This window comes from Salarias fasciatus, chromosome 3 (assembly GCF_902148845.1).
Source record: "Salarias fasciatus chromosome 3, fSalaFa1.1, whole genome shotgun sequence".
In the NCBI taxonomy this organism is placed as follows: Eukaryota; Metazoa; Chordata; class Actinopteri; order Blenniiformes; family Blenniidae; genus Salarias; species Salarias fasciatus.
Window position 1 is genome coordinate 26,877,658 of NC_043747.1, and position 25,421 is coordinate 26,903,078.

General features: G+C 45.5%; 1 protein-coding gene and 1 long non-coding RNA gene across 2 annotated transcripts; both read left to right on the plus strand.

Moving 5' to 3' along the window:
• The first annotated feature begins 1,968 nt into the window (after positions 1 to 1,968).
• On the plus strand, positions 1,969 to 4,105 carry LOC115381923 (uncharacterized). The gene is made up of 3 exons (XR_003930487.1): positions 1,969 to 2,097; positions 2,678 to 2,735; positions 3,920 to 4,105. It is a non-coding gene; the product is annotated as an uncharacterized LOC115381923 (long non-coding RNA).
• Positions 4,106 to 4,498: 393 nt separating this feature from the next.
• On the plus strand, positions 4,499 to 22,264 carry LOC115386141 (NACHT, LRR and PYD domains-containing protein 12-like). Its single transcript, XM_030088360.1, has 7 exons — positions 4,499 to 4,516; positions 4,908 to 6,751; positions 9,490 to 9,663; positions 9,987 to 10,169; positions 18,814 to 18,996; positions 19,294 to 19,467; positions 19,772 to 22,264. The coding sequence occupies exons 1-7, from the start codon at positions 4,499 to 4,501 to the stop codon at positions 19,803 to 19,805; spliced, it is 2,610 nt and encodes an 869-aa protein (XP_029944220.1). The 3' UTR covers positions 19,806 to 22,264.
• The last annotated feature ends 3,157 nt before the right edge of the window (positions 22,265 to 25,421 follow it).

A 25,421-nucleotide genomic window follows, 5' to 3' on the forward strand; every position in this document is an offset into this window, starting at 1 on the left:
ATGATTGAAACCTTTTACTGTCCGAACAGATTGTAATGTTAGCAGCAGGAAGAGACTGAATCTCCTCCTGCTGCTGCCTTTATTTGAGACTGGCATCTGGCATGGCTGCTGAACAGGACAGGGACGGAAACACTCAGAGAGCAAGAGAGAGACAATAAAAAATATATAAAGTCACAATACGACATATCACATCTAACAGAGAACAATCCGAAACCACAGCACCGATAACTAACAGAGAGACTGACAAAAAATCAATAGCTAACACAAAGACTGACAGAACCAGAACAGTTTTCTTTTCATTTTATAATTAAACACCAGACAATCGGCAATCTTACAGATTTTTTTTTTTTTTTGGGGGGGGGGGAGAGTATAGCTCATAGTGAACTGGGGGCGTGCAAACTGAGAAATCGTGTAAAAATTACGACACAGCATCAGGAGAGGTCTACTACAGATCACCATTAGTCTAACCCACCACAGGAAAACAAGGCAACTGAGTCCACAGGTAGAATGTGAAGAGTGACTAAAGATCAGCGTGATCATGCAAATGTAATAGTGATAGTGATGGTGTTCAGGCATATATGACCTCTGACCCCTGAGAAGGCCAGAAGCAGGCCAGAGAGGCCCTCAGGGCCCAGATATCCATGCGTGCGTGTCCTTTTTCCTGACTCCTCAGGGATTTTATCTCTGACAGGAGAATGTGCTTCGAAAAGTAGGACAGAAGAAAATACAGAACTGCATGAAATGTGAAATGAACACTGTTTTGTCTCAGAAGTTTCCACACAAACAGAAACAGGAAACTTTAATGAGAGAAACAACAAAGGTTAGTGAGACTCACACTGAGTGAGTGGAAATATGAAAGATCAGGAACAACTTTTTCTTTGTTTATTTGATCCTTATTCAAGACTCTTTGATATTAATGTAATATATTGTGAATACAGGCTGATGAGGAATAATGTTTTGTTTTCAAGTTCTCTGAGACACAGTGTGAAGGACGCACTGTTTAGCCTGAAGTCACCTTGGACTCATGAACTCCCATCCGAGAAACAACACCTGCTATTCTCGTCATATCTGTCTGTATGACTTGGGGTTGACTGAAATTATGCAGAGTTGGGTTGAGTTTTCCTCGGAGCAACAGACTTGCTCTCAATCAGCTTATTTGTGTGTGTATCCTCTGCCATCCTCAATAAATCCTCCTTGTGCAGCGTCAACACCTTGACTTTTCATGTTTGGCTCAGATTCACCACATTCAGATTCACAACATGTTTGACAAGATAAAAGAACTATTTCTTAGATGATTGTAATTGTTATCACAGATCATAAGCCCCCTGCTCAGCCTGAAGAAAACCCCAGTGGACAACGATCCCACTGGCAGACGCAGCAGATGGGTCCTTGAACTGAGTGTGACGACACAATCACACATCGGGAAGGTAAACAGCATGGCGACGCTGATGCCTTGTCCAGACACATCAGCATAGACTAGATTGACACAGCCGAGCAGTGTGTTGTCACTTCATTGGTATCATCCCATTGGGTGGTATTAACAGAAATATGAAATCAGAAATGTTCCCAGTCAGTTGCTGTGCCCCCCCCAGCCCTGCCACTCAACTTGTTTAGCATACATGAAGCAGTCTTTATAATCATATTTACCCATTCTTTCAACTGCGGGGCTTTGGGAGTTTTCCAGTGTCTGAGGATAACTCCAGCAGCCACTGAAATCCCAACCGTAATAACAGAGAATTTTGCTTTTGATATGTCAGCTATCTGTCCTTCATCACCCAGCAAACACAGTGGTGTTTCAAGTGGAGGATCAAGGTGTTTTTTAACATTAGAGTCCAGTGTGCTGGGAGCAGCACTGCTGGACATTAAACATGGTTTTAGTGTCAGACCTGGCAACCTGCTGTTTGAGGCTCCACCCACATTCCCTGTTCCTCCTGCTGGAGAGAAGACTTCCTCGTTGTGTTGCGACGTCACTTTTCCAGGTTTGTTTCATTCTTCTGCTTGTTCTGCTGTCAAAGCAGCGTTCTAACTCCAGACGTGTGAAACTCCGCCTGTGTCTCCAGAGATCTCTGCTCCATCCTGACTGCTGGTGAGGAAAAGGTGAGTTTTAATGAGCCTCAGTGTCTCTCTGCGTCTCCACAGTTTAAACACGTTTGACCAACTAGATGAGGGTGACCATAGTCCTCTTTTACCCGGACATGTCCTGTCCGGAGCGTCCGGGCGGGTTTTGTTTAATTCAAGGAAATGTCCGGGGTTCACTGTTTCTCATGGCACCAGCGCTTTGCACACAGTACGATGATAATACTTTGTTGCGCGACGTGCGCGCGCGCGCGCACACACACACACACACACACACACACACACACACACACACACACACACACACACACACACACACACACACGCGGAGCGGAGCGGAGCAGGCGGGGTTGTTCAGACAGCGGAGCAGGAAAAATATGGTCACCCTAAACTAAATCAGAGTCCAACTCCTCACATGGGGTGGATTTCATGCTTGATGTTTTTACTTTTCTTTCTGTTTGAAGTAATGTTTCGTTGAGATCTGAAACTTGCAGTAAGTCTTTAACTGCTGACAAACAGTGAATCATTTGCTCTGTGTGTGTGTTTGTGTGCGTGTGCACGCGTGTGTGTGGTTGGTCCTTGTTGCTGCTCTCTCTGTCAGCCTGACCGAACATGTCCGGTGTGGATGAAGAGGAGGACAGATCAGAGTCTGAGGACAGGTGAGAGACGTCAGCTGCTCCTGCAGAGTCCAGGTCCAGAGGCCACAAACATTATTGGGCTGTGAGGGTCTGACCTTTGACCTTTGATCTGGTTCATCTCTTTACTGTTGTGTTTGTGATGAACTTCTCAAATTACTGTGTGTGTGTGTGTGTGTGTGTGTGCGTTCTCGTATTTCTATCCTTGTTGGGGCCAAATGTCCCCACAAGGATAGCAAAACGTGGAACAACGTGCCTTGTGGGGACCTTTTTCCGGTCCTAAGTAGGAGAAACAGTGTTTTCTTGACCATGTTGTTGTTACTGAAAAAAGTAAAAGTGCAAAAACATTTCTTTAGGGTTAGGCTTTGTTGTGGTGTGGGTTAGGGTTAGGGTAAGGGTTAGGGGCTAGGGTTAGGGTTAGGTCCCCACAAGGATAGAAATACAAGACCGTGTGTGTGTGTGTGTGTGTGTGTGTGTGTGTGTGTGTGTGTGTGTGTGTGTGTGTGTGTGTGTGTGTGTGTGTGTGTGTGTGTGTGTGTGTGTGTGTGTGTGTGTGTGTGTGTGTGTGTGTGTGTGTGTGTGTGTGTGTGGGTGGGTGGGTGGGTGGGTCTGAGGCTCTCAGCAGAGTCATCCAGCCATGTTGAAATACCGTGAAAAAGAACTGTTGCTTGGAGAGCTCCTATTAGTACAAAACACAACTGCCAATAAAATACAAATAAAGATAATTATATGGTGCTGGGGTTTACGTTGGGTAATTCACTTTAGATTACTGGAGTATCGATTACTTGGAGTAATTGATTACTTTAATTTATTCGGTCATTAATTTGAGTGAATTGTTATTTATCAAATAATAATTGCAGATCATTAACAGTGAATACTAAATAACAATCAATTACGGTGTAATAAACTGTTTCAAGTGAAACACAAAGTGATTTATCCCAAATTCAATTATTATTAATCCAAATAAACGATTATTTATTCATTAATGATGTAAAATTATCAGGTAATTAGGAATGAGTAGATCACAGAGTGATTTACCAACCAATGTAACATCTTGAAGCCCTCTGAGGCAACTGTTGTTGTGATACTGGGCTATACAAAAATAAAATTGAATTGAATTGAAATTGAATTGAATTTAACCATCAGATCATTGATTAACTAGGTGTGCGAGTGTGTTCTGACCCCCTGCTGTCTGCGGGTCTCCGTAGATGGTGAAGGGGGGTGAATGTGCTCACCTCTCCCCGTTAGTCAGACGGGGCGACACGCGGCATGGGCGTGGAACCGTGCGCGGATCCGACGGACGGATCCAACTCAGTCCATCTCTTTTGGAGGTTCACGTGAGGAAAAGCGGTCTGGTCTGCGTCGGTCCAGACCCTCTGTCGGCTGCAGGGGAGGCGGAGCTGCAGGTCCTGCTGGACGTTAGCTTTTCATCTGCACACATACATTGACACCAGTGTCGGTTCAAACAACAGGTTTAATGTCTCATTCATACTACTGAGTTCTCACACGCACGCACGCACGCACGAAGAACTTATCATTCAAAACTGAGATCACTCATTCAAATGTGTGAATTTCTGCCAGTGCCACTGGTGCGGGATGGAAGGACCCATGTGCAGGCAGCCAGGCGGGGTTCAAAACTCATTTATTTGCAGGTAACGGGAATGCAGGGATACAGGAATGGGCAGAGCTGAGGCAGGCCAGGACACACTAGCAGAGCACACGGACAGACCCACAACGAACCGACACGACACACCAGGGGAGCAGGGCTTCAGTAGGGGGCAGGACAGATGATACCCATTAGGGCGGTAACGAGTGAGGCAAGAACAAGAGGGCAAACAGAAAACAGGAAGAGAGGACATGCAAAAATGAGCAAACCAAAACCAGCCCAGAGCGCCCCCACATGGCCGGAGGGGCACAGGGCGAAACCATTTGTTTATATGAAGCTGTATCTTTGTGTCTTTGCTGTGTGTTGTGTTGCTCAGAGTAAATGTTGCTTGGTGTCCACAGAGAGAAGAAGAGCAGTGATGTCTGTGAGGAGCAGCCAGAAAGATCCAGAAGCGTCGCTGCACCAAGTAAGAGTGGACATGTGTCTCTGAGGGACTGGTTTGTTGGACTTGTTGTGTTGTAGAGTCAGGAAAGTTTGTTGTTTGTGTGAAGTCTCATTGTTGTTGTCTTTGAGCAGGTGTTGGTCTGCAGCAGCTTCTAGAAGAACATAAGAAGAGTCTGAGGAGGAGATGTGAACGTGTGACTGAAGGAAGTGATGAAGCAGGAGGAGGAAGCCTCCTCAACAGGATCGACACTGAGCTCCACATCACAGAGGGACTCAGTGAGGAGCTTCAGAGGGAACCTGAGCTGAAGCAGCTGGAGACAGCTTCCAGGAAGGAGAGCCTCCATCACACTGCCATCAGGGTTCAGGACATCTTCAAAGCCTCGGCCCAGCAGGTCAGACACATCCGAGTGGTTCTGACCAGCGGCGTGGCCGGCAGTGGAAAAACCTTCTCGGTGCACAAGTTCAGTCTGGACTGGGCCGAGGGCCTGGAGAACCAGGATGTCAGTGTGCTGGTGGTGCTCTCCTTCAGGGAGCTGAACCTGCTGGGAGAGCGGCCGTACAGTCTCCTCTCGCTGCTGGCTGTTTTCCATCCCACGCTCCAGAGGGTGACGGCAGAGGAGCTGGCCGTCTGCAAGCTGCTGTTCATCTTGGACGGCCTGGATGAAAGCAGACTTTCTCTGGACTTCAACAGTAGCCAGCGGCTGCTTGACGTCTCCCAGCAGTCTTCAGTCAGCCTGCTGATCGCTAACCTCATCCGGGGGGATCTGCTGCCCTCGGCTCGGGTCTGGATCACTTCCCGACCGGCGGCGGCCCATCAGATCCCTCCAACAAGTGTGGACAGACTGACAGAAGTGCGAGGCTTCACTGACGCCCAGAAGGAGGAGTACTTCAGGAGGAGGCTGAGTGATGAGGAGCTGAGCAGCAGAATCATCTCCCACATCCAGACCTCCAGGAGCCTCCACATCATGTGTGGAATCCCAGTCTTCTGCTGGATCACTGCTACAGTTCTGGAGCACATGTTGAGCAGCGAGCAGAGAGGAGAGCTGCCCCAGACCCTGACTGACATGTACTCCCACTTTGTGCTGGTTCAGACACACAGGAAGAAGCTCAAGTACCATGAAGGACCTGAGACGGGTCCACAGGAGCTGACGGAGGCTGACAGGGAGCTTCTTCTGAAGCTGGGCAGGATGGCCTTGGAACATCTGGAGAAAGGAAACATGGTGTTCTACCAAGAAGACCTGGAGCAGTGTGGTATGGATGTGACTGAGGCCTCGCTGTTCTCTGGAATCTGGGCTCAGATCTTCAGAAGAGAGTCTGTGATCTTCCAGAAAGTCGTCTACAGCTTCGTCCATCTGAGTGTTCAGGAGTTTCTGGCTGCAGTCTTCATGTTCCACTGTTTCACCAGCGGGAAGACAGACGTACTGAAGACCTTCATCGGAGAGGAAGATGAGGATGAGGATTTTGCATTTGCATCTTGGATCTTTCAGATCGAGGATGATGATGATGATGATGATGATACTTTCCAGTCTTTGGACAAATTCTTGATGAAGGTTCTTGAGAAATCCCTCAGGAGTCAGAACGGCTACCTGGACCTGTTTGTCCGCTTCCTTCATGGCCTCTCTCTGAAATCCAACCAGCGACTCTTAGAAGGTCTGCTGGGTCGGACAGAGATCAGTCCAGAAACCATCCAGAGAGTCATCCAGAACCTGAAGGAGATCTACAGTGATAAAATGCCTCCTGAGAGAAGCATCAACATCTTCCACTGTCTGACGGAGATGAAGGACCTCTCAGTTCATCAGGAGATCCAAGAGTTCCTGAAGTCAGAGAACAGATCAGAGAAGAGACTCTCTGAGATCCACTGCTCAGCTCTGGCTGACATGCTGCAGATGTCAGACCAGGTCCTGGAGGAGTTGGACCTGGAGAAGTACAACACATCAAAGGAGGGACGACGGAGACTGATCCCAGCTGTGAGGAACTGCAGGAAGTTTCGGTGAGTCCACATGTCCTGATCAATATCTCAGTGATGTTTGTAGGAAGTACTTCCTGTAGTTACTCTGTGGAGATGTTCCTCAATGATCCGTCATGAAGAAACTCCAGCTACAACAAATGATGATTTTGATCGTCAACTCATCAGATCATGGAGCACAAACCATGAAAAGGCTATTATTCAGGTATTCAAAATTAGTTGTTTTTTTTTTTCTTCTATAGATTCAATTGATTACTTAATTAACCCATTCATCCTTCTTCAACCGGTTATCCGGGTCCAGGTCTCAGGGGCAGAAGTCTAAGCAGAGATGCCCAGACTTCCCTGTCCCCAGACACTTCCTCTAGCACTTCCCGTAGGACCCCAAGGCGTTCCCAGGCCAGTCGAGAGACATAGTTTCTCCAACGTGTCCTCGGTCTTCCCCGGGGTCTCCTCCTGGTGTGACATGCCCAGAAAACGTCCCCCGGGAGGTGTCCAGGAGGCATCCTAAAAAGGTGCCCGTGCCTCCTCAGCTGGCCCCTGTCAATGTGGAGGAGTAGCGGGCTCTCCTCCGAGCTCCTCCCTGGTGACTGAGCTCCTCACCCTATCTCTAAGGGCAATAGTATATGTCTGCAGTCGGATGCTGCACGAATACGAACCACACGAATACGACCCTACACTTCTGGCAAGTTTAGACCACTTTCTAAAGAGACCGCCATCTACCGGAGCCTGCACGAATACGCCCTGAATGAATACTCCTCACACGAGAGCGCCACCTACCGTAGGCTGCACGAATACGCCCTGCACGAATACGGCCCTACCGCAATTTACGTTTTAAATTGGGTTCGGGTTAGGGTTAGGGTTGTAAGTATATTTTGAGTGAATTCACCAATTTAAAATGTAAATTGCGGTAGTGCCGTATTCGTGCAGGCTTCAGTAAGTGGCGCTCTCTTTAGAAAGTGGTCTCAACTTGCCGGAAGTGTAGGGTCGTATTCGTGCGGGTTGTATTTGTGCAGCATCCGGCTGCAGCCATAACCTTCTCTCTAAGGGAGCGCCCAGCCACCCTACTTAGGAAGCTCATTTCAGTCACTTCTATCCGGGATCTTGTCGTTTCGGTCATGACCCAAAGCTCATGACCATAGGTGAGGGTGGGAACGTCGATTGACGGGTAAATCGAGAGCTTTGCCTTTCGGCTCAGCTCCCTCTTCACGACAGTAGACCGATATGACGACTGCATCACTGCAGCTACTGCACTGATCCGCCCGTCAATCTCAAGCTCCATCCGTCCCCCACTAGTGAACAAGACCCCAAGATACTTAAACTCCTCCACTTGGACCAGGGTCTCTCCACCGTTCTTCTTCCAGTCGAGGACCATGGCCCTGGTTTTGGAGGTGCTGGTCCTCATCCCTGTCGCTTCACTCTCGGCTGCAAACCACCCCAGTGCATGCTGCAGTTCCAGGTTCAGTGGAGCCAACAGGACATCATCATCTGCAACAAGCAAAGATAAAATCCTGTGGTCAAGTCGGACCCCCTCCAGCCCCTGGCTGCACCTAGAAATTCTATCCATAAAGATTATGAACAGAACCGGTGACAAAGGGCAGCCCTGCCGGAGTCCAGCATGCACCGGGAACAGGTCTGACTCATTGCCGGCAATGCGGACCAGACTTCTGCTTGTCACCTGAACTTGTTTGGCGAACTCCCATGAACCCTTCAGCACCCTATGGAGGATATAGAGCTGGTCCAGTGTTCCACAAACAGGATGAAAGCCGCATTGTTCCTCCTGAATCCAAGGTTCAACTATCGGGTGAATCCTCCTCTCCAGTGCCCTGGCATACACTTTCCCAGGGAGGCTAAGGAAAGTCTATGCAGGGTACTGGAAAGGAGGAGGATGGAGCCAGGCCTGGGGTTGGGGCTCGCAAGCAAGTACCCGGTGGCAGGGCCTTGGCCCACGGGGCCCGGCTGGGCCCAGCCCGAAGGGGCAACGTGGGCCAACCCTCCGGCGGACCCAGCACCCGCCAAGGGAACCGTCGGGGCCGGGTGCAATGTGGTTTGGATGGCAGCCGATGGTAGGGTGCCTGGCAACCCAATCCCCAGATACAGGGACTGGCTTCACTTAATTAATAAAAATGAAAATCAGAAAATTTTGAAACATTTTTTAAATCAAATTGCTGTTTCAAAATGCCACTTATTAGTAGCTTTCAAAAAATTCTATATTCTCAAGTTATTTTCTCAAACTTTCAATCTTCTTATTCCTGTTAGATTCATTGTGGTCTGTAATTCTTCAAATAAATTTGAAATGTTCAAGAACATTTTTAAGGGAGTATGAGTAATAATTGATTTTCTCCATGAATTTACAGTGTTCTACTTCACCAACATCATCATCAACTAGTTTGTACATGTTCAGTCCACCTCAGTGCGTACAAACAGGACAACCAATGCATTTTTTGAACTGAGCAGCAACTGAAGACACTTTTTGTTCTTCAGTGAAGCGATGAAGCGAAGCCATGAGAGCTGTTCAGTCACTCGGACCTCTGTCAGATGTTCAGAAACTGTTTTTCAAGGAGCAGGACATCCAACCCCGCTCCACACCTTCTCTTCAACATTTAGAACTCAGGACATGATGAAAACATCTGGAGCTCAATGTTCTCTCCTTCGTGTGCACATGAAGCCAAAGTCAAACGCTGAAGCTCTGATAGCAAACAGGAGGAATCCGACAGTGTCCTCTCTCAAAGCAACTTCCTGTCTTCTCCTCTGTGTCTTTACAGAATTTTTCACTGTAGGCTGGTTGACTTTGACTATGAAATGATCTCCTCAGCTCTGAAGTCTGACCCCTCCCATCTGAAACATCTGGACCTGAGTAACAACAAACTGAAGGATTCATCAGTGAAGATTCTGTTTTCTGGACTGGAGAGTCCAAACTGTAAACTGGAGACTCTGAGGTCAGTTCACTGTCTGAAGTTAGTCTGTTGCAGTCAATGAATCAAGAGTTGTCCAGTCACAGGAAACTTTGCTTTGTTTCCTCATGTTTGTTGTTAAACTCAGCTCATGTGTGTCCATGAAAAAGAGCAGAAGTCCTCGGTGTGTAGCTGCTGTGTGAGCTGGAGATCTGATATGTGTGTGGAAAGAGCTCTTCTCCTCCTGTTGGCTTCAGCTGTTTGGACTTTACATTTCTAAACTCTTCCAGTCTGAACCTCCTTCAGCTCTCAATGACTTCATCATCAAACTTTGTCCTCTAATCTCACTTCTTTCTCTCTTTATTCAGGTTGGAGGACTGCAGGATGTCAGAGATCAGCTGTTATTCTGTGACCTCAGCTCTGAAGTCCAACCCCTCCCTCCTGAAACATCTGGAACATCTGGACCTGAGTGTGAACCATCTGCATGATTCGGCAGTTGAGCAGCTGTGTGGTTTTCTGCAGAGTCCACTCTGTCGTCTGCAGACTCTGAGGTCAGACTCCATGTTTGAGTGTGTTTCAGTAAAGTTGTGTTGACACTAAAGGTCAGACATCAGGCTGATCTGAGAGTGATCCACACTGAGGATCTCCAGGAGAAACGGAGAAGAGGTCGCAGGGCTTGAATTTCATTTTCCCAAATGGGGCTGTTGGGGTGGGGTTAAAGGGATTACCCCCCTACCAGTTTCACATGAGGAGAGATTTATACTCTTCAGGGGGAATAATATACTTGAGCCTAACTTTCAGTCTTCCATTGAGTTCCACTGAAAAGGGGCGGAGTCCACGAGGTCATGTGATGTATTCAATCCTGTTCTTCAATAATTTATTCCTATCTCATTGTAATCCAGCATTGTAATCCAGACCACAGAAACCGAGTCCGCAGTGTATCCAGACCAAGTCAAAACCGAGACCATACCAAATTTAACGGAACCATTTTATTAAACACTGATTCAATGTAGTTTTTAGACAAGTGTCCTGACAACCTGTCTGGTTCTGTCCAAGACACACTGCGTTTAAATCTCCTTTCCACCATCTCAGAAGTTGAGATGTTGTTCCGCCTCGTGATGTTGGAGGATGAACGAATTGTTCAAAACGAGCTTGTTGGTTGGTGGCTCCCCCTACTGGTCTCCTGTGAAAGCTCACTGTCGTAAACATTCACCCCCGCCTCCGCGCACAGGGAGCGTCCCACTCCGATTTCCTTTTTTTCCACTGGTCAGACAAAGGTTTTTTCTGACTTTTGGTTCTGCCATGCGTGAGCACCTCAGGGTGGCGTTGCTACCGCGAGCAAGGGGTTCATGGTTTTTTTACGCACTTTTATACTTGTACTCCCATATGAGTGCCATAAACGAGGCTTGTTCTCGCGAGATGTAGTTGAGTCCGCTCCTCGGAAAGTTGCAAGTGCTGTTTTCAGGACACAGACACCGGGGGGAGGGGAGGGACCGGAGAATCACTGCACCAAGTCGTTGTTTACCCACACAGGGATTCTAAAAACATTTATTGAGACAAAAAAGTTGCATAGTTCTGCTTTAAAAAAGAATTGAAATCATAATTTCTGTGTTTTTTTTACTGTTGGTGAAGATTTGTGCTCGTGCACCATGTTCACTCACATCCTGTGCACCTCCTGGGGTCTGAGCCCCCCCAGTCCTTAAAGGGATACTTCAACATTTTGGCAAATTGGCCCATTTAGCGCAATTGCTCAGTCATTTCGAGCAGCATACTTACTTTTTTTTGTGAGGGCGAGCTGTTGTTTATTCAGACGTGAGTCGGGGAAGGTTTTTGGGACGGACACAATGGAAGTGGATGGTATTTTTGGTTCCCCCTCGTCAAACTCATCAAATAAACAATCCAACAACCCCAAAACACTTTGGTGGACACGTGATAATCCGCACATTCACTACGTTGTGAAATATTAATGCAAAATTACCAGATTGAGTTGTTTATGCGAAGATTGCTAAAACGGAACTACTTACTAAACGTGGTGTCTGGGCGTAGTGATTTCAAAAGAAAAAGTAGTTCCCAGTATTTGCTTCAGTGTCGTAACGCTACAATATTATTTGTTGGTGTTCCACAGCGTAGTGAATGTGCGAATTATAACATGTCCACCAAAGTGTTTTGGGGTTGTTGGATTGAGTATTTGATGAGTTTGACGAGGGGGAACCAAAATACCATTCACTTCCATTGTGTCCGTCCCGAAAACCTTCCCCGACTCACGTCTGAATAAACAACAGCTCGCCCTCACCAAAAAAGTAAGGATGCTGTTTGAAATGACTAAGGAATTGCGCTAAATGGGCCAATTTGCCAAAATGTTGAAATATCCCTTTAAAACCTACTGATGCCCCTGGCTGTCAACATGAAGACTCACTACTCACTGATCACGGAGCAGAAGCAGAAATCATTGGTGAATCATGTGACAGCAGTTTGATTCTTGGCTCTTTCAGAGTGATGACACACAATTTAATAAGTAAGACTGCCTCATAACGCCTGGTCTCCAGACTGAGACTGGTCTTCAGTACAACACTACCTATCTCTGTTAAATATGAATCATTATTGATCACTGAACAGTCTATAAATGTGATTCCCAACAATAGAACTGAGATGTGTGTGAAAAGAGCTCTTCTCCTCCTGTTGGCTTCAGCTGTTTGGACTTTACATTTCTAAACTCTTCCAGTCTGAACCTTCTTCAGCTCTCAGTGACTTCAAAATAAAACTCTGCCCTCTAATCTCACTTCTTTCTCTCTTTATTCAGGTTTGAGGACTGCAGTTTTTCAGAGATCAGCTGTTCTTCTGTGGTCTCAGCTCTGATGTCCAACCCCTCCCTCCTGAAACATCTGGAACATCTGGACCTGAGTAGGAACCCTCTGCAGGATTCAGCAGTTTCTCAGCTGTGTGGTTTTCTGCAGAGTCCACTCTGTGGTCTGCAGACTCTGAGGTCAGGCTCCATGTTTGAGTGTGTTTTAGTAAAGCTGTGTTGACACCAACCTTGGCTGTTGACATGTCCTCCACTGGGCTCTGCTTCTGTTTGGTCTTCACATCAATTCAGCTCTCTCTTAAAGATCAAATCAGGGAGAAGAAGAACCGTAGTTCTTCGTTCAGTTCCTCGGAGCTCCAGTCTTCTTCAGAAGAACAAATGAACAGCAAGGATCAGTCTGATCAGTCTCATCTAAAGAGGATTAACTCCTCACTTCAACTGTGATTTACAACTAAAGTTAAAAACAAATGACTCATCAAATGAAGAAGGATTTAGAATTCCTTGTAGAAGAAGTTGCAGTTGTTGAATTTCATTTTCCAAAATGGGGCCGATGGGGTGGAGGTAAAGGGACTGCCCCCTACCAGCTTCATATGAGGAGAGATTGAGACACTGGTTTCAGTTTCGTCTGGATGGGCTGATGTTATGTGTGGATATACATTACAAACTGAAAATTAACACGGTTGATAGACAGCAGCTTCTCTGCTGACATTACTGTTAAGTTGCCATAGACCGTAGAATGGCAACTTAACAGCAATCTTAGCAACGTCCCCACCCTCACCTGTGGTCATAAGCTGTGGTTCCTGATCAAAAGGACAAGATCCCGGATACAAGCGGCTGAAATGAGCTTCCTCCGTAGGGTGGCTGGACGCTCCCTTAGAGATAAGGTGAGGAGGTACTCCTCCAATTGAGAGGAGCCAGCTGAGGAGGCTCGGGCACTTCTTTAGGATGCCTCCTGAACGCCTCCCTGGGGGGGAGTTGCTGGAGAGACTATGTCTTGCGGCTGGCCTGGGAACGCCTTGCGATCCTCCCTGAAGAGCTGGAGGAAGAGTCTGGGGACAGGGAAGTCTGGGCATCTCTGCTGAGACTGCTGCCCCCGCGACCCGGTACCGGATAAGCGGTGGAAGATGGATGGATGAACCGTTGAATTAATATTGAGGGTCGGGGTAACACCACGCTACATTTGTGTGTCTCTTCATGGTTGGACATTAATTTTTAGTTTTCCCTCGAAGAAGAGCAGTGTGGTACAGCTGGCCAGGACAGTTAGAGGATAATATTCCAGCAGTGTCGTCCCAAATAGACACTTCCCAAATAGATGCATCCATTTGTAAAAGATGCATTTCAGGGCAATTTCTGGTGAAGATATTGTTGTATTATCAGCTCATCACCACAGAAGCCCTGAAAACACTTTATTTGTCCTCTGTTTTAACCTGATCATGAGCCATTTGGGACGTGTCCATCTCAGACGGATCCAATCCAATCCAACTTTATTTCTAAAGCACTTTAAAAACAACAGAGTTGACCAAAGTGCTGAACACGACAAATAAAATTACAGTAAAAATAACAATAAAATAGTAAAATAACAGACACATAAAAAGTCAAACAACTCTTCCTGTATTGAAAGGCCAGGGAGAAAAGGTGAGTTTTAAGAGCGGACTTAAAAACAGGAAGTGAGTCTATCTGTCTAAGATACAAGGGTAGATCATTCCATAGATTTGGACCCACACTGGCAAAAGCACGGTCTCCTCTCGTTCGAAGATCCGTATCGAGAGTAGTCAGCAAGGACTGGCCTGCTGACCGGGCTGGGGCAACTCTGATACTTGGGAGCGAGACCATGAAGACATTTAAAAACAAGTAAGATAATTTTAAAATCAAGATGATAAGAAACAGGGAGCCAGTGCAAGGACTTTGAAATTGGTGAAATGTGCTCTCGCTTTTTAGTGCCTGTTAAAAGCCGAGCAGCAGCATTCTGAGGCTGATCAGACCATGTTCAGGCTGTTTACAGTGTATTTCCTGTTCCATGGTGAATGTCAAACTTGGTGGTGAGGCTGTGACCACACCCTCAGAGTCTTGAGGAAGATTTTGATGAACTTCACTCACCAATACAGTTTCTGTTAAGTGGAAAAATTTCAGGGCATTTGATATCATCCCCGAGGCCGGTGGTTCTCAATAGGAGGCCCCCGGGCCGCATCTGGTCCACCGGCCTCCTTGTTTCCCCTAAAGTGTAATTCCTGCACATGGTTTGGTTTGGTTTGCACGAGCATCATGTACATGTCAGGTTTGAGCAGAGCTGCAACCCTGAAACAGGTGGACAAGAGACACACCAGCAAAAGGAAGCAGGCAGAGACAGACATGAGTTTTCCTCATGAGTGGAGAGACAGCTGACTCCATCAGGGCAGCTTCCTTCATCTCCGAAGACCTGCTCACCTCCAAGCTTCTTATTAGAAAATTGGTGGGCGGTTACAACTGATGGTATAAATTCCTTTCTGGTTACACAAGCCCACAGTAGCTTACAGCGCGGTACTCACATGCAGCGTCGGAGCATGGAGTGTCGGGTCGGAGTGCCCCTTGCACGGCCTTGTACGTAACCGCGGCGCACAGACGACGCCATGACTGCATTTGCACTTCATGCCACTCGGTGCGCTGTTTGCATGTTCAACCTTATTTTACACAGACACCACAGAGGAAGAAGGGCGCCGCAGCCGCTGCAGGCTCTCTCTGCATCAAGACGTGGTAAAATGTTCATTGATGCGATGCACCGTTTTTTCAATAAAAGAGAAGAACTGAACGATCGTTTCCGCAAATTTTCTTTACGTCGTATCAATTAAACTGTATCACAAGTAGTTTGTGGACTCAAAAGACCAAGATTCCTTGCAGATAGAACATGCGCAGAACAGTATTTCCTGTCCTTTTCGACCGGGTTTTTAAATATGAATATGAGCACATTCAGGGTTTTGCACGTGTTTATATGGCTGTGCGCCATGTAATGTATCATTTCATCAATATTCCAGTTAATAAAGAGTTTTTGCCTTGATATAAACGTACTTAATCTCGCGGCATTGCGATCTCGCGAGATCTCGTGACACGAGATCTCGTCCCATCCCTATTAATTATTATATTGATTCTCATGAGTCAATCTACAACCCGCGACCCGACCCGCAAGCTATTTTTCCCACCCAGATCCGAACCCGAAAAAAAAAAAAAAGCTTTTTAAAACCATCCGCAAATCAGCTGTTTTTGCGGGTACCCGACCCAGTGCAGGACTCTGCCTGGTGGAGCCATGGAGAGATGAATTCTCTTGTTTTAATTGATTGGAGAAGATAATTATAAATTCGTTTTATAAATTTTGTGTTATTGCCTTGCACAATTCTTCCCCAGTACCCAATCATTCTTTGTTTAACAGTGATACCTATGGGGAACCTACCCAGTTCTCCTTATATCATATTGTTGCAGGTGTTTGTTTTCACTCTCAGCATGTTCTTTAAGAAGCGCAGGTACAGTCTTTCAAGTAACTCAGTAGTTTCAAATCCCCAGACTTCACAGGCATACAGCATAACTGAGGTAACCAGCTTGTCAAAGAGATCTAGAATGACCTCTAGTGACAAGTCATGTTTCTGCGCTTTGCCTGGACAGTGAATATTGCTCTATTAGCTGCATCATGCAACCCTTTAATAGCTGGCTTCAATGACCCATTATGTTTCAATGTAACTCCTAAATATTTGAAACAAGGCACAACCTCTAACTGATTTCCATCACACATAAAGTTAAATTCATTGGCGTGATACTTCCTGTGGCCGAATACTGAGATTTTAGTTTTTGTGCCTTGTTAGAATTCATAGTTCAGTGTATCTTATCACATCAACAAATTGGTCCCCAGTTCCAATGAAAAGGGGCGGAGTCCACGAGGTCATGTGATGTATTCAATCCTGTTCTTCAATAATTTATTCCTATCTCATTGTAATCCAGCATTGTAATCCAGACCACAGAAACCCAGTCCGCGGTGTATCCAGACCGAGTCAAAACCGAGACCATATCAAATTCAACGGAACCATTTTATTCAACACTGATTCAATGTAGTTTTTAGACAAGTGTCCTGACAACCTGTCTGGTTCTGTCCAAGATGCACAATGTTTAAATCTCCTTTCCACCATCTCAGTAGTTGAGATGTTGTTTGGCCTCGTGATGTTGGAGGATGAACAAATCGTTCAAAACTCGCTCATTGGTTGGTGGCTAACAGCTAAGCTAACAGCCTGCTGCTTTTACGAAGTGTGGCCCTTAAAGGTCTAATACAGGATTTTCTTGAAAAGACAAAGCCAAACGTCTGTTACTCACTTTTTGAAAAACGCGCATGCACCAGACCATCCGCCCGGCTCTCCTGCTTCTCCCAGGAAACGCCTATAATGGTGGAAGCGTGCGAGCACGACCTCTTCTTCTCCGGGAGTGCACGGCTCTGTTTACAGTTTCTGCGATCGGCCTCGCTCATAAAGCTTATTTTCCGAAACAGATATAGTTTCATTAGGCCAGACTCGCCATCGGTAAGTAGCTCCTTGCTGAAACCGAAGCTCACGGCTACATAAACACTCTGAATGCGCAATACGCAGAACGTGATTGGGAGCGAGCACACAACGGCTTGACGAAAGCAGCTCGTCAGAATGATTGACAAACAGACCCACCAGGTATTTTGATGATCCACCCGGAACTCAAAGCAAATAGAAAATCTTGTATTACACCTTTAAAGCAGCAGGGAGCTCACACAGCACAGCAGGTTATTTACTGTCGCAGAGGTTTTCAAACACTGATCACTGAGCAGAAGCAGAAATCATTGGTGAATCATGTGACAGCAGTTTGATTCTTGGCTCTTTCAGAGTGATGACACACAATTTAATAAGTAACACTGCCTCATAACGCCCGGTCTCCAGACTGAGACTGGTCTTCAGTACAACACTACCTCTCTCTGTTAAATATGAATCATTATTGATCACTAAACGCTCTATAAATGTGATTGCCAACATGAGCACTTCTCCTCCTGTTGGCTTGAGCTGTTTGGACTTTACATTTCTAAACTCTTCCAGTCTGAACCTTCTTCAGCTCTCAGTGACTTCAACATAAAACTCTGTCCTCTAATCTCACTTCTTTCTCTCTTTATTCAGGTTGGAGGGCTGCGATTTGTCAGATATCAGCTGTTCTTCTGTGGCCTCAGCTCTGAAGTCCAACCCCTCCCTCCAGAAACATCTGGAACATCTGGACCTGAGTGTGAACGATCTGCAGGATTCAGCAGTTTCTCAGCTGTGTGGTTTTCTGGAGAGTCCACTCTGTCGTCTGCAGACTCTGAGGTCAGACTCCATGTTTGAGTGTGTTTCAGTAAAGTAGTGTTGACACTAAAGGTCAGACATCAGGCTGATCTGAGAGTGATCCACACTGAGGATCTCCAGGAGAAACGGAGCTTCTTCTCTGGTCTTTAGTCCTGTGACTGTGGCAGAGCCGTGTGCAGCTCCACATTTCAAAGCTTGCTAGAAGGGATTGCCCCCCTACCAGTTTCACATGAGGAGAGATTTATTCTCTTCAGGGGGAATAATATGCTTGAGCCTAACTTTCAGTCCTCCATTGTCCATTCATACCTCAGAACAACAGACGGCTAAACTCTTCTCTTCTTTCTCTCTGGGCTGCATCAGTGGCTCCTCTTCTCTCCATGTTCTCGTCCGGGGGGGGTCTAACGTGTTTTAGTTCAGGGCCCACATCCAGCTCAGTTTCATCTTGAGTGTCCCGCAGCAGTAAAATAGAGATAAAATGATCTTTAAATTGAAGTTTTAATTTTTTGTTGTTGTGCTGCAGAGTATACATGATACAAATGTGTATTTTCACCAAACAAAACAATTTCTACAGAAAATGTCGACAATCTCAACAAATAGATACTTTCCAGATGATGCTTCCCTTTGTAAAAGATGCATTTCAGGGTAAATTCTGGTCAAAATATTGTTGTATTATCAGGTCACAGAAGCCCTGAAAATACTTTATTTGTCCTCCGTTTTGCCGTGATCATGAGCCATTTGGGACGCATCCATCTCAGACGGATCCATTCATAAAGATGAATTTCAGGACAAATTCTGGTCTAGATCATTTTGCTTTATCAATTCCAGTAGTGTCCTTCACCCCCCCATGCTCACGGGCTCGGACCCTAATTCATAGTTCAGTGTGTCTCATGATATCCACTTAATTGGGACTCCCTTGAGAAAGAGGTTTTTAATCTCAGTGGGACCTACCTGGTTAAATAAAGGTTAAATAAATAAAAAATAAATTGGCTCTGATCCTGGATTGAATCTGAACCTTCTTCAGCTCTCAATGACTTCAGCATCAAACTTTGTCCTCTAATCTCACTTCTTTCTCTCTTTGTTCAGGTTGTGGTACTGCAGGATGTCAGAGATCAGCTGTTCTTCTGTGGCCTCAGCTCTGAAGTCCAACCCCTCCCTCCTGAAACATCTGGATCATTTGGATCTGGGTTACAACCCTCTTCAGGATTCAGGAGTTTCTCAGCTGTGTGGTTTTCTGGAGAGTCCACTCTGTCGTCTGCAGACTCTGAGGTCAGTTGACTGTCTGTTCCTGTTGTAGAAGGAGAAATGTTTGTCAGCAGCTGTGATCTGAGACTCTGATCCTGCAGTGAGAGAGTGGACTGAGCTCAGCAGCAGCTGACTGGTGTGTGTGGACATGAGGAGGAGTGTGAATGTTGTGCTGACATGTGGATGATGTGTGTGATGAAGATCCACAACAACAGAGCAGCTCATTGATCAGGACTCAGTAATGTGGAGCTGCTCATTTCTCCATCAACACATCTGATTGGTTCCTCCTCAGTGATTCTGCTGCTTTCTCTCTTTATTCAGGTTGTGGAACTGCAGTTTGTCAAAGATCAGCTGTTCTTCTCTGGTCTCAGCTCTGAAGTCCAACCCCTCCCACCTGAAAGACCTCGACCTGGATTGGAACCGTCTGCGGTCTCCAGATGTGCAGCAGCTGGTTGATCTCCAGCAGAGTCCAGACTGCAGCCTGCAGACTCTGAGGTCAGTAGATGGTTGGAGTGAGTCCATGCTGCTTTCAGCAGGTTTGGACTAAACACAGTCAGTGTGAGAACAAAGATCCAGTGTTTGACTCTCAGTGAGGCTGTGAGAGGAGAACGCTGAGCAGCTCCAGGATTGGACAGCAGAGGACACACAGTCAGCCAATCAGAGGAGCCACAGGCTTGTTGTGTTGGTGTGACAGTGGTGGTCCTTCATGAGCTCTGAGCTGCTGACTGCTGCTCTGAACAGGACTGAAGTCCTCACTGCTTCACAGAGACTCTGATCATCTCCTCTCATCTCTCTGCAGGTGGAGCAGATGGCAGAGCTTCATCCAGCAGTGAGCGACAGAGGAACCAGCAGAAGATCTGCAGTGTGAAGAGCTGTGAGAGTCCAGCATCGAACCAGGGTTCCTCTGAATGTGACTCACTGGTTAACAGGAGAGTTCCATGTTAAAACAGTTGCAGATCTGTTCCAGACAAAGACAGATGGTGTTTGACTCCATGAATCAGTTTATAATAATGACAGACTTCAGAGCTTTGCTTCAGTAACAGTGAAGCTCCTTTTCTGACCAAATCAAATGATTCCTGGATTCCATCAGTGGATCCTGAACACTGTGTCTACATATCCAGGTCTGGAGTCAAGAAGTCAAGTCTGCTTCAGAGAATCTGCCTGGGATTGGAAAATGGCTTGTTTGTAGAAAAAAAAAAAAGCTGATGAACAAAAAGAAATTCAATTTGGTTTCGATATGCCTGTTTGTACATGTGTGTGTTGGTGTGCAGCAGGGGTGGACAGCACCGTTTGTCTGCTCTCGATGTGTGTGTGTCTTTGTCTGGTTGTTTGTTGATTTGTGTGAGTGTGTTCTGTCAAAACCACCTGTGAGCTGGCTCCGCCTCCCAGGCCCCATCAAGGAGGAGAAAGACCAGTTGGAACTAACCACCTGGTCCATGTCCCCAGCCGGCTGGGTGTGGGGGAAACACCTGTGTTGCAGCCTTCCTGCACATGAAGCAGGTCACAGCTCTCCCGAACTGGTTATGAAACGAGGTGTTCCTCTCTGGGATTAATCTGTGCAAAAGAACAACTGTGGATGGACAGCTGGTAAGCCCTGCAATAACCGGGGGTTGTGTCAATATCTCTGCTGGCTTAAAGGAGAAATGTTTGTTCTGGAGTGCCTGGGACATTTTGGTTTCAAATGCAAACTTGAAGTTTCATGATTTTTTTCCCCCCCATTGAACTGCAAAGTTTGTGCTGATCACAAGATTTAAACAAGAATCAATACTTATTTAAGATGTTGATGAAGTTTAAGTGGAAAAAGTCACTAAAAAGGAACTTTAAGAGAACGCCCTGTGGAAACGCTTTTGATGTATTAATGCATTTGTTTGCTACCTCTGTTTAAACTAAGTTAAAGTTTTAAGATTACGTCAATATTCTTTAGTTCTTGATAGCCAGATCGTTATTAGTCGTCATAGTACTTTGAATGCAACTGTGACCGAGTAATTCGTCAACCAAAAAAAATGTCCAAAGAAAATGAAACCTGGATACCCAAAACAATTACTATAGAGCTCTCTAAAAAAGAAAAGTTAAAAATGTGATCCTCAAGTGGCATGTGTGCTGGATGACGGTGCTGGACCTGTCCTGGGACCCTGAGGTAACGGCTTGACTCCGGTCCACTCGCTCCGTGAGCAGGAAGACCGAAGTGATGACTTCAAATGTGAAATGCAAGACGGCTCGTGGAGACCGACTACTGCTCGGTCATGTCTTCTCCCCACGCAGTGTTCAAGCAGTGCATGCGTGTTTGTGTGTGTGTGTGTGTAGTAGTAGTAAATTTATTTCAGGCGAAATGTAACCATAGTCACAAAGGACAAGCCATTTTCAAACAAAAACAAAATGGGCGAAAACAGAAAAACAAAAACAAAAAAATAAATAAAAAAATAAATAAATGTCCTGTACACTAAATCAGGCTGCCTGAAAGGGAGTGGGGAGAAGAAAAAACTTTTAACCCCACCCCTAATCCACATTTCTCAATCACAATCACTGCCACTTCTACCAACAGAAAAAGAACAAAATAAGCCGAGTTTGAAATCATAAACTTAAACGTGTATACATCCTTGTTGAAAAGGATGTATAAAATTCTTTATTGCTAAGCTCATGCGCACTGTGAATCGAATTAGAACTTCTGTGAAATTAACTTGTGTTACAATGCTGCATTGTATTATTGACACCAGGCACCGCCACTTCAATTCCCTTCATACCATACCCCGTTCGTACAACCACACATAAGCGTATGTGGATTAAACAGATTAACTCAGTTTCAAAATGTGCCAAAAAAAAAAAAAAGGAAAATAAAAAAACAGACCAACTTATTGGTGTCCTGCACTGTGCATTAAAAGAGGCAAGATTTGGATACTGCTGTCAGAAGAGGGTACTCTTCAAACACCAGTCCGCCTCTTGCTAATCCTGTAGATATTTAGATGTGCTGTTAGTGGCTTTGTGTGTGCTGAACTGTGCATTAAAAGGAGCAGGTGGTTTAGGTGATCTGATACCAGGAGGAAGTCTCAGTCGCCTCCTGCTCGCCCTATCCTTTGTGTATTTAATTTCCTCATTTTTCTAATTGCTGAAAGACTGGCACAAAAAGGGATGGTACTTGAGACTGAAGTGTGTGTGTGTGTGTGTGTGTGTGTGTGTGTGTGTGTGTGTGTGTGTGTGTGTGTCTGTGTGTGTGTGTGTGTGTGTTTGTGAAAAAAATCTGAGACTCCATTAAGTTGACAGCTCAGCACCATGGACAGCACCCTGCGTGCAGGCATGTGGGTGAGCTTCAGGCAGCCAAAATATTTAACTGACTGTATTCTTCAGCTCTGTGGAAAATGCAATTTTTACTCTCAATATATGTGTGTGTGTTTATTTGTCCGTGTGTGTTTGCTCCAGTGTGTAAGACAGAAAATAATGTTCAATTCTGTTCGTTGTTTTAGTTCAGAACCATGGACAGCTCCATATTTACGTTCAACTTCGGTGCCATTGTCTATTTGTTTGTCCATTTCTGTGTGTGTGTGTGTGTGTGGGGTGGGGAGGGGGGGGGATAATTTTGTTTCTTTATTATTCAATCAATCAGAAAAAGTTTTGCAACCAAAAAAGAGAGTTGAGGCCAAAAAGCATGAAGTTGCAATACAAAAATAATAGTTCAATCAAATGGAATCGATCCGAGAGCAGAATAATTTAAGTGGCAACTCCGAATCTGAATCTGAATTTTAAAATTTCCTCACATATGTTCAGATGACACTTCAGCACCATGGACAGCACCATGTTTACTTTCAACTTATGTGCCTTTCTTTGATCGTGTGTGTGTGTGTGTGACTCAGCCAGAGATGAGACTGCTAACTGCTCTTCACAAGTTTTACATTCTGGTAAATCCCAAAGCCAGGTCTTCTCTAATCATTCATTTCAATTTTTCCATCTGAAAGAAACGTTAGAATGGATATCCGATTTCAAGACTAACAGCTCTGCAGCTATTTTAGAAGAATTGAAGTTGTGGGGAAAAGAGGAAGGAAAGTTGCAGTTCTGCTCACACTGAAAGTGCAGGAAGCTCCGTCACTGCTGAGCAGTAAAAGAACCGGATGTGGTGTTGGTGCCACAAACATCTGTCTTTATGAAGACCCTTGGTTTACTACTGCAGAGGGCAGGGTTGTTTGAATATTAATGTCAGCCTGTGTGGAGCAAAGCACCCTGAGCAGCTCAGAAAACACGTGGCCACACTGTCACAAGTCCTTCATCTGAACAAACAGCAAACTGGATCAAGTAGCAGACTGTCTGGGACATGACCTCCGTGTTCACAGAGACTTCTACAGGTTACCAGTTCCCACCACACAACTGGCCAAAGTAACCAAAATGCTTGAGTCAGTGGAAAAAAGGACATCTTTCCACTCTGCAGGGAAATCAGTGGATGAGATTGAACTCAGAAGTTTGTACAGAAGTGAGCATTTATAGATATGAATCTAATCCTATGTGAGGATTTTCTTAAATTTTTCTGCATGTTAAGTCAAGCATCAGGACTTTGTTCAGTTTTCTCAGCAAAGATTAAATTTTCTTTATTCATACTGTGTTCAGAGAGGAGTACAGTTCAAAGACATTCAGACTGAAGACCACAGTCGACCAGGTGAGAGACCTCTCAAGGGCCTGGTTTGGTCACAGTTCTGGATCACCGTGTTGTGATGTTTTGAAAAAAACTCTCTTGTATCAAGTCTATACACGTTCATGGCAAACTAAAGAAATTACAGACTTTCAATTATGATTCAGGTCAGTGTCTAAAATATGTTTTCCATGAGTTTCTGTATTCAGTGTTGAGTTGTTCATCTGAATTTGATCAACACTTTTTTCAGAGGACGGTGTGTTCAGTGAGGCAGGGCCTGAGGATGGAGACAGAGAGTCAAATAACAGCGAAGCAACATTCACAACCTCACAGTGTGGGAGGAGTTCAAATATCCATTCTTCATCAATCCCTTCACGCTCTTCTTCTCATCTCCTCGTGTTTTAAAAGTTGACAGCAGCAGGGACTGTCTGTAAGGTGAGGGGGGAAACCTGCACTGGATTCCCAGTGACGAGACCGTTCAGTGGAATGGATTCACTGCGGGGCTCCCCCTGCTGGCGGTAAAGTGAGGAGAAACTGATCATATTTCACTGCATGAAGACAGTTTATGTGGTTATTTATTTAAACTCCACTTTGCATTGAATGTGAATATAGGAACAATGAAATAGGCCCAATTAATCCACTGGTTTCAGATGATTTACCCCCAGAATGTTGTATTTTATTTTATTTTATTGGTTTTTAACATTTCTTGACATACAGATGTGGATTTTAGAGTGGAAATAAACTTGCTTCCTGACGGTTTCTGGGAAATCACGTGACTGTGAGGAACACACTCACTCACGCACGCACGTACGCACGCACGCTCGCTCGCTCGCTCGCTCACTCACTCACTCACACACGTGGTTGTTTCTTTGCGCGTGTGTGTGTGTGGGGGGGGCATGTGTGCCTGCGTGCGTGCATTTTTGAGTGTGCGTCAGGAATGAAAACTGCTTCCTCAAGTGTGTTCAGATCATATTTCAGCACCATGTTTAGTTTCGACCTTTGTGCCTTTGTTTTTATTTTGTTTGTTTTTTTTCCCCTTGTCCTGTTCGTACAATATTGTATGATTGAAACCTTTTACTGTCCGAACAGATTGTAATGTTAGCAGCAGGAAGAGACTGAATCTCCTCCTGCTGCTGCCTTTATTTGAGACTGGCATCTGGCATGGCTGCTGAACAGGACAGGGACGGAAACACTCAGAGAGCAAGAGAGAGACAATGAAAAATATATAAAGTCACAATACGACATATCACATCTAACAGAGAACAATCCGAAACCACAGCACCGATAACTAACAGAGAGACTGACAAAAAATCGATAGCTAACACAAAGACTGACAGAACCAGAACAGTTTTCTTTTCCTTTTATAATTAAACACCAATCTGCAATCTTACAGATTTTTTTTTTTTTTTGGGGGGGGGAGAGTATAGCTAGTAGTGAACTGGGGGCGTGCAAACTGAGAAATCGTGTAAATATTACGACACAGCATCAGGATAGGTCTACTACAGATCACCATTAGTCTAACCCACCACAGGAAAACAAGGTAACTGAGTCCACAGGTAGAATGTGAAGAGTGACTAAAGATCAGCGTGATCATGCAAATGTAATACTGATAGTGATGGTGTTCATGCATATTTGACCTCTGACCCCTGAGAAGGCCAGAAGCAGGCCAGAGAGGCCCTCAGGGCCCAGATATCCATGCGTGCGTGTCCTTTTTCCTGACTCCTCAGGGATTTTATCTCTGACAGGTGAATGTGCTTCGAAAAGTAGGAGAGAAGAAAATACAGAACTGCATGAAATGTGAAATGAACACTGTTTTGTCTCAGAAGTTTCCAGAAAC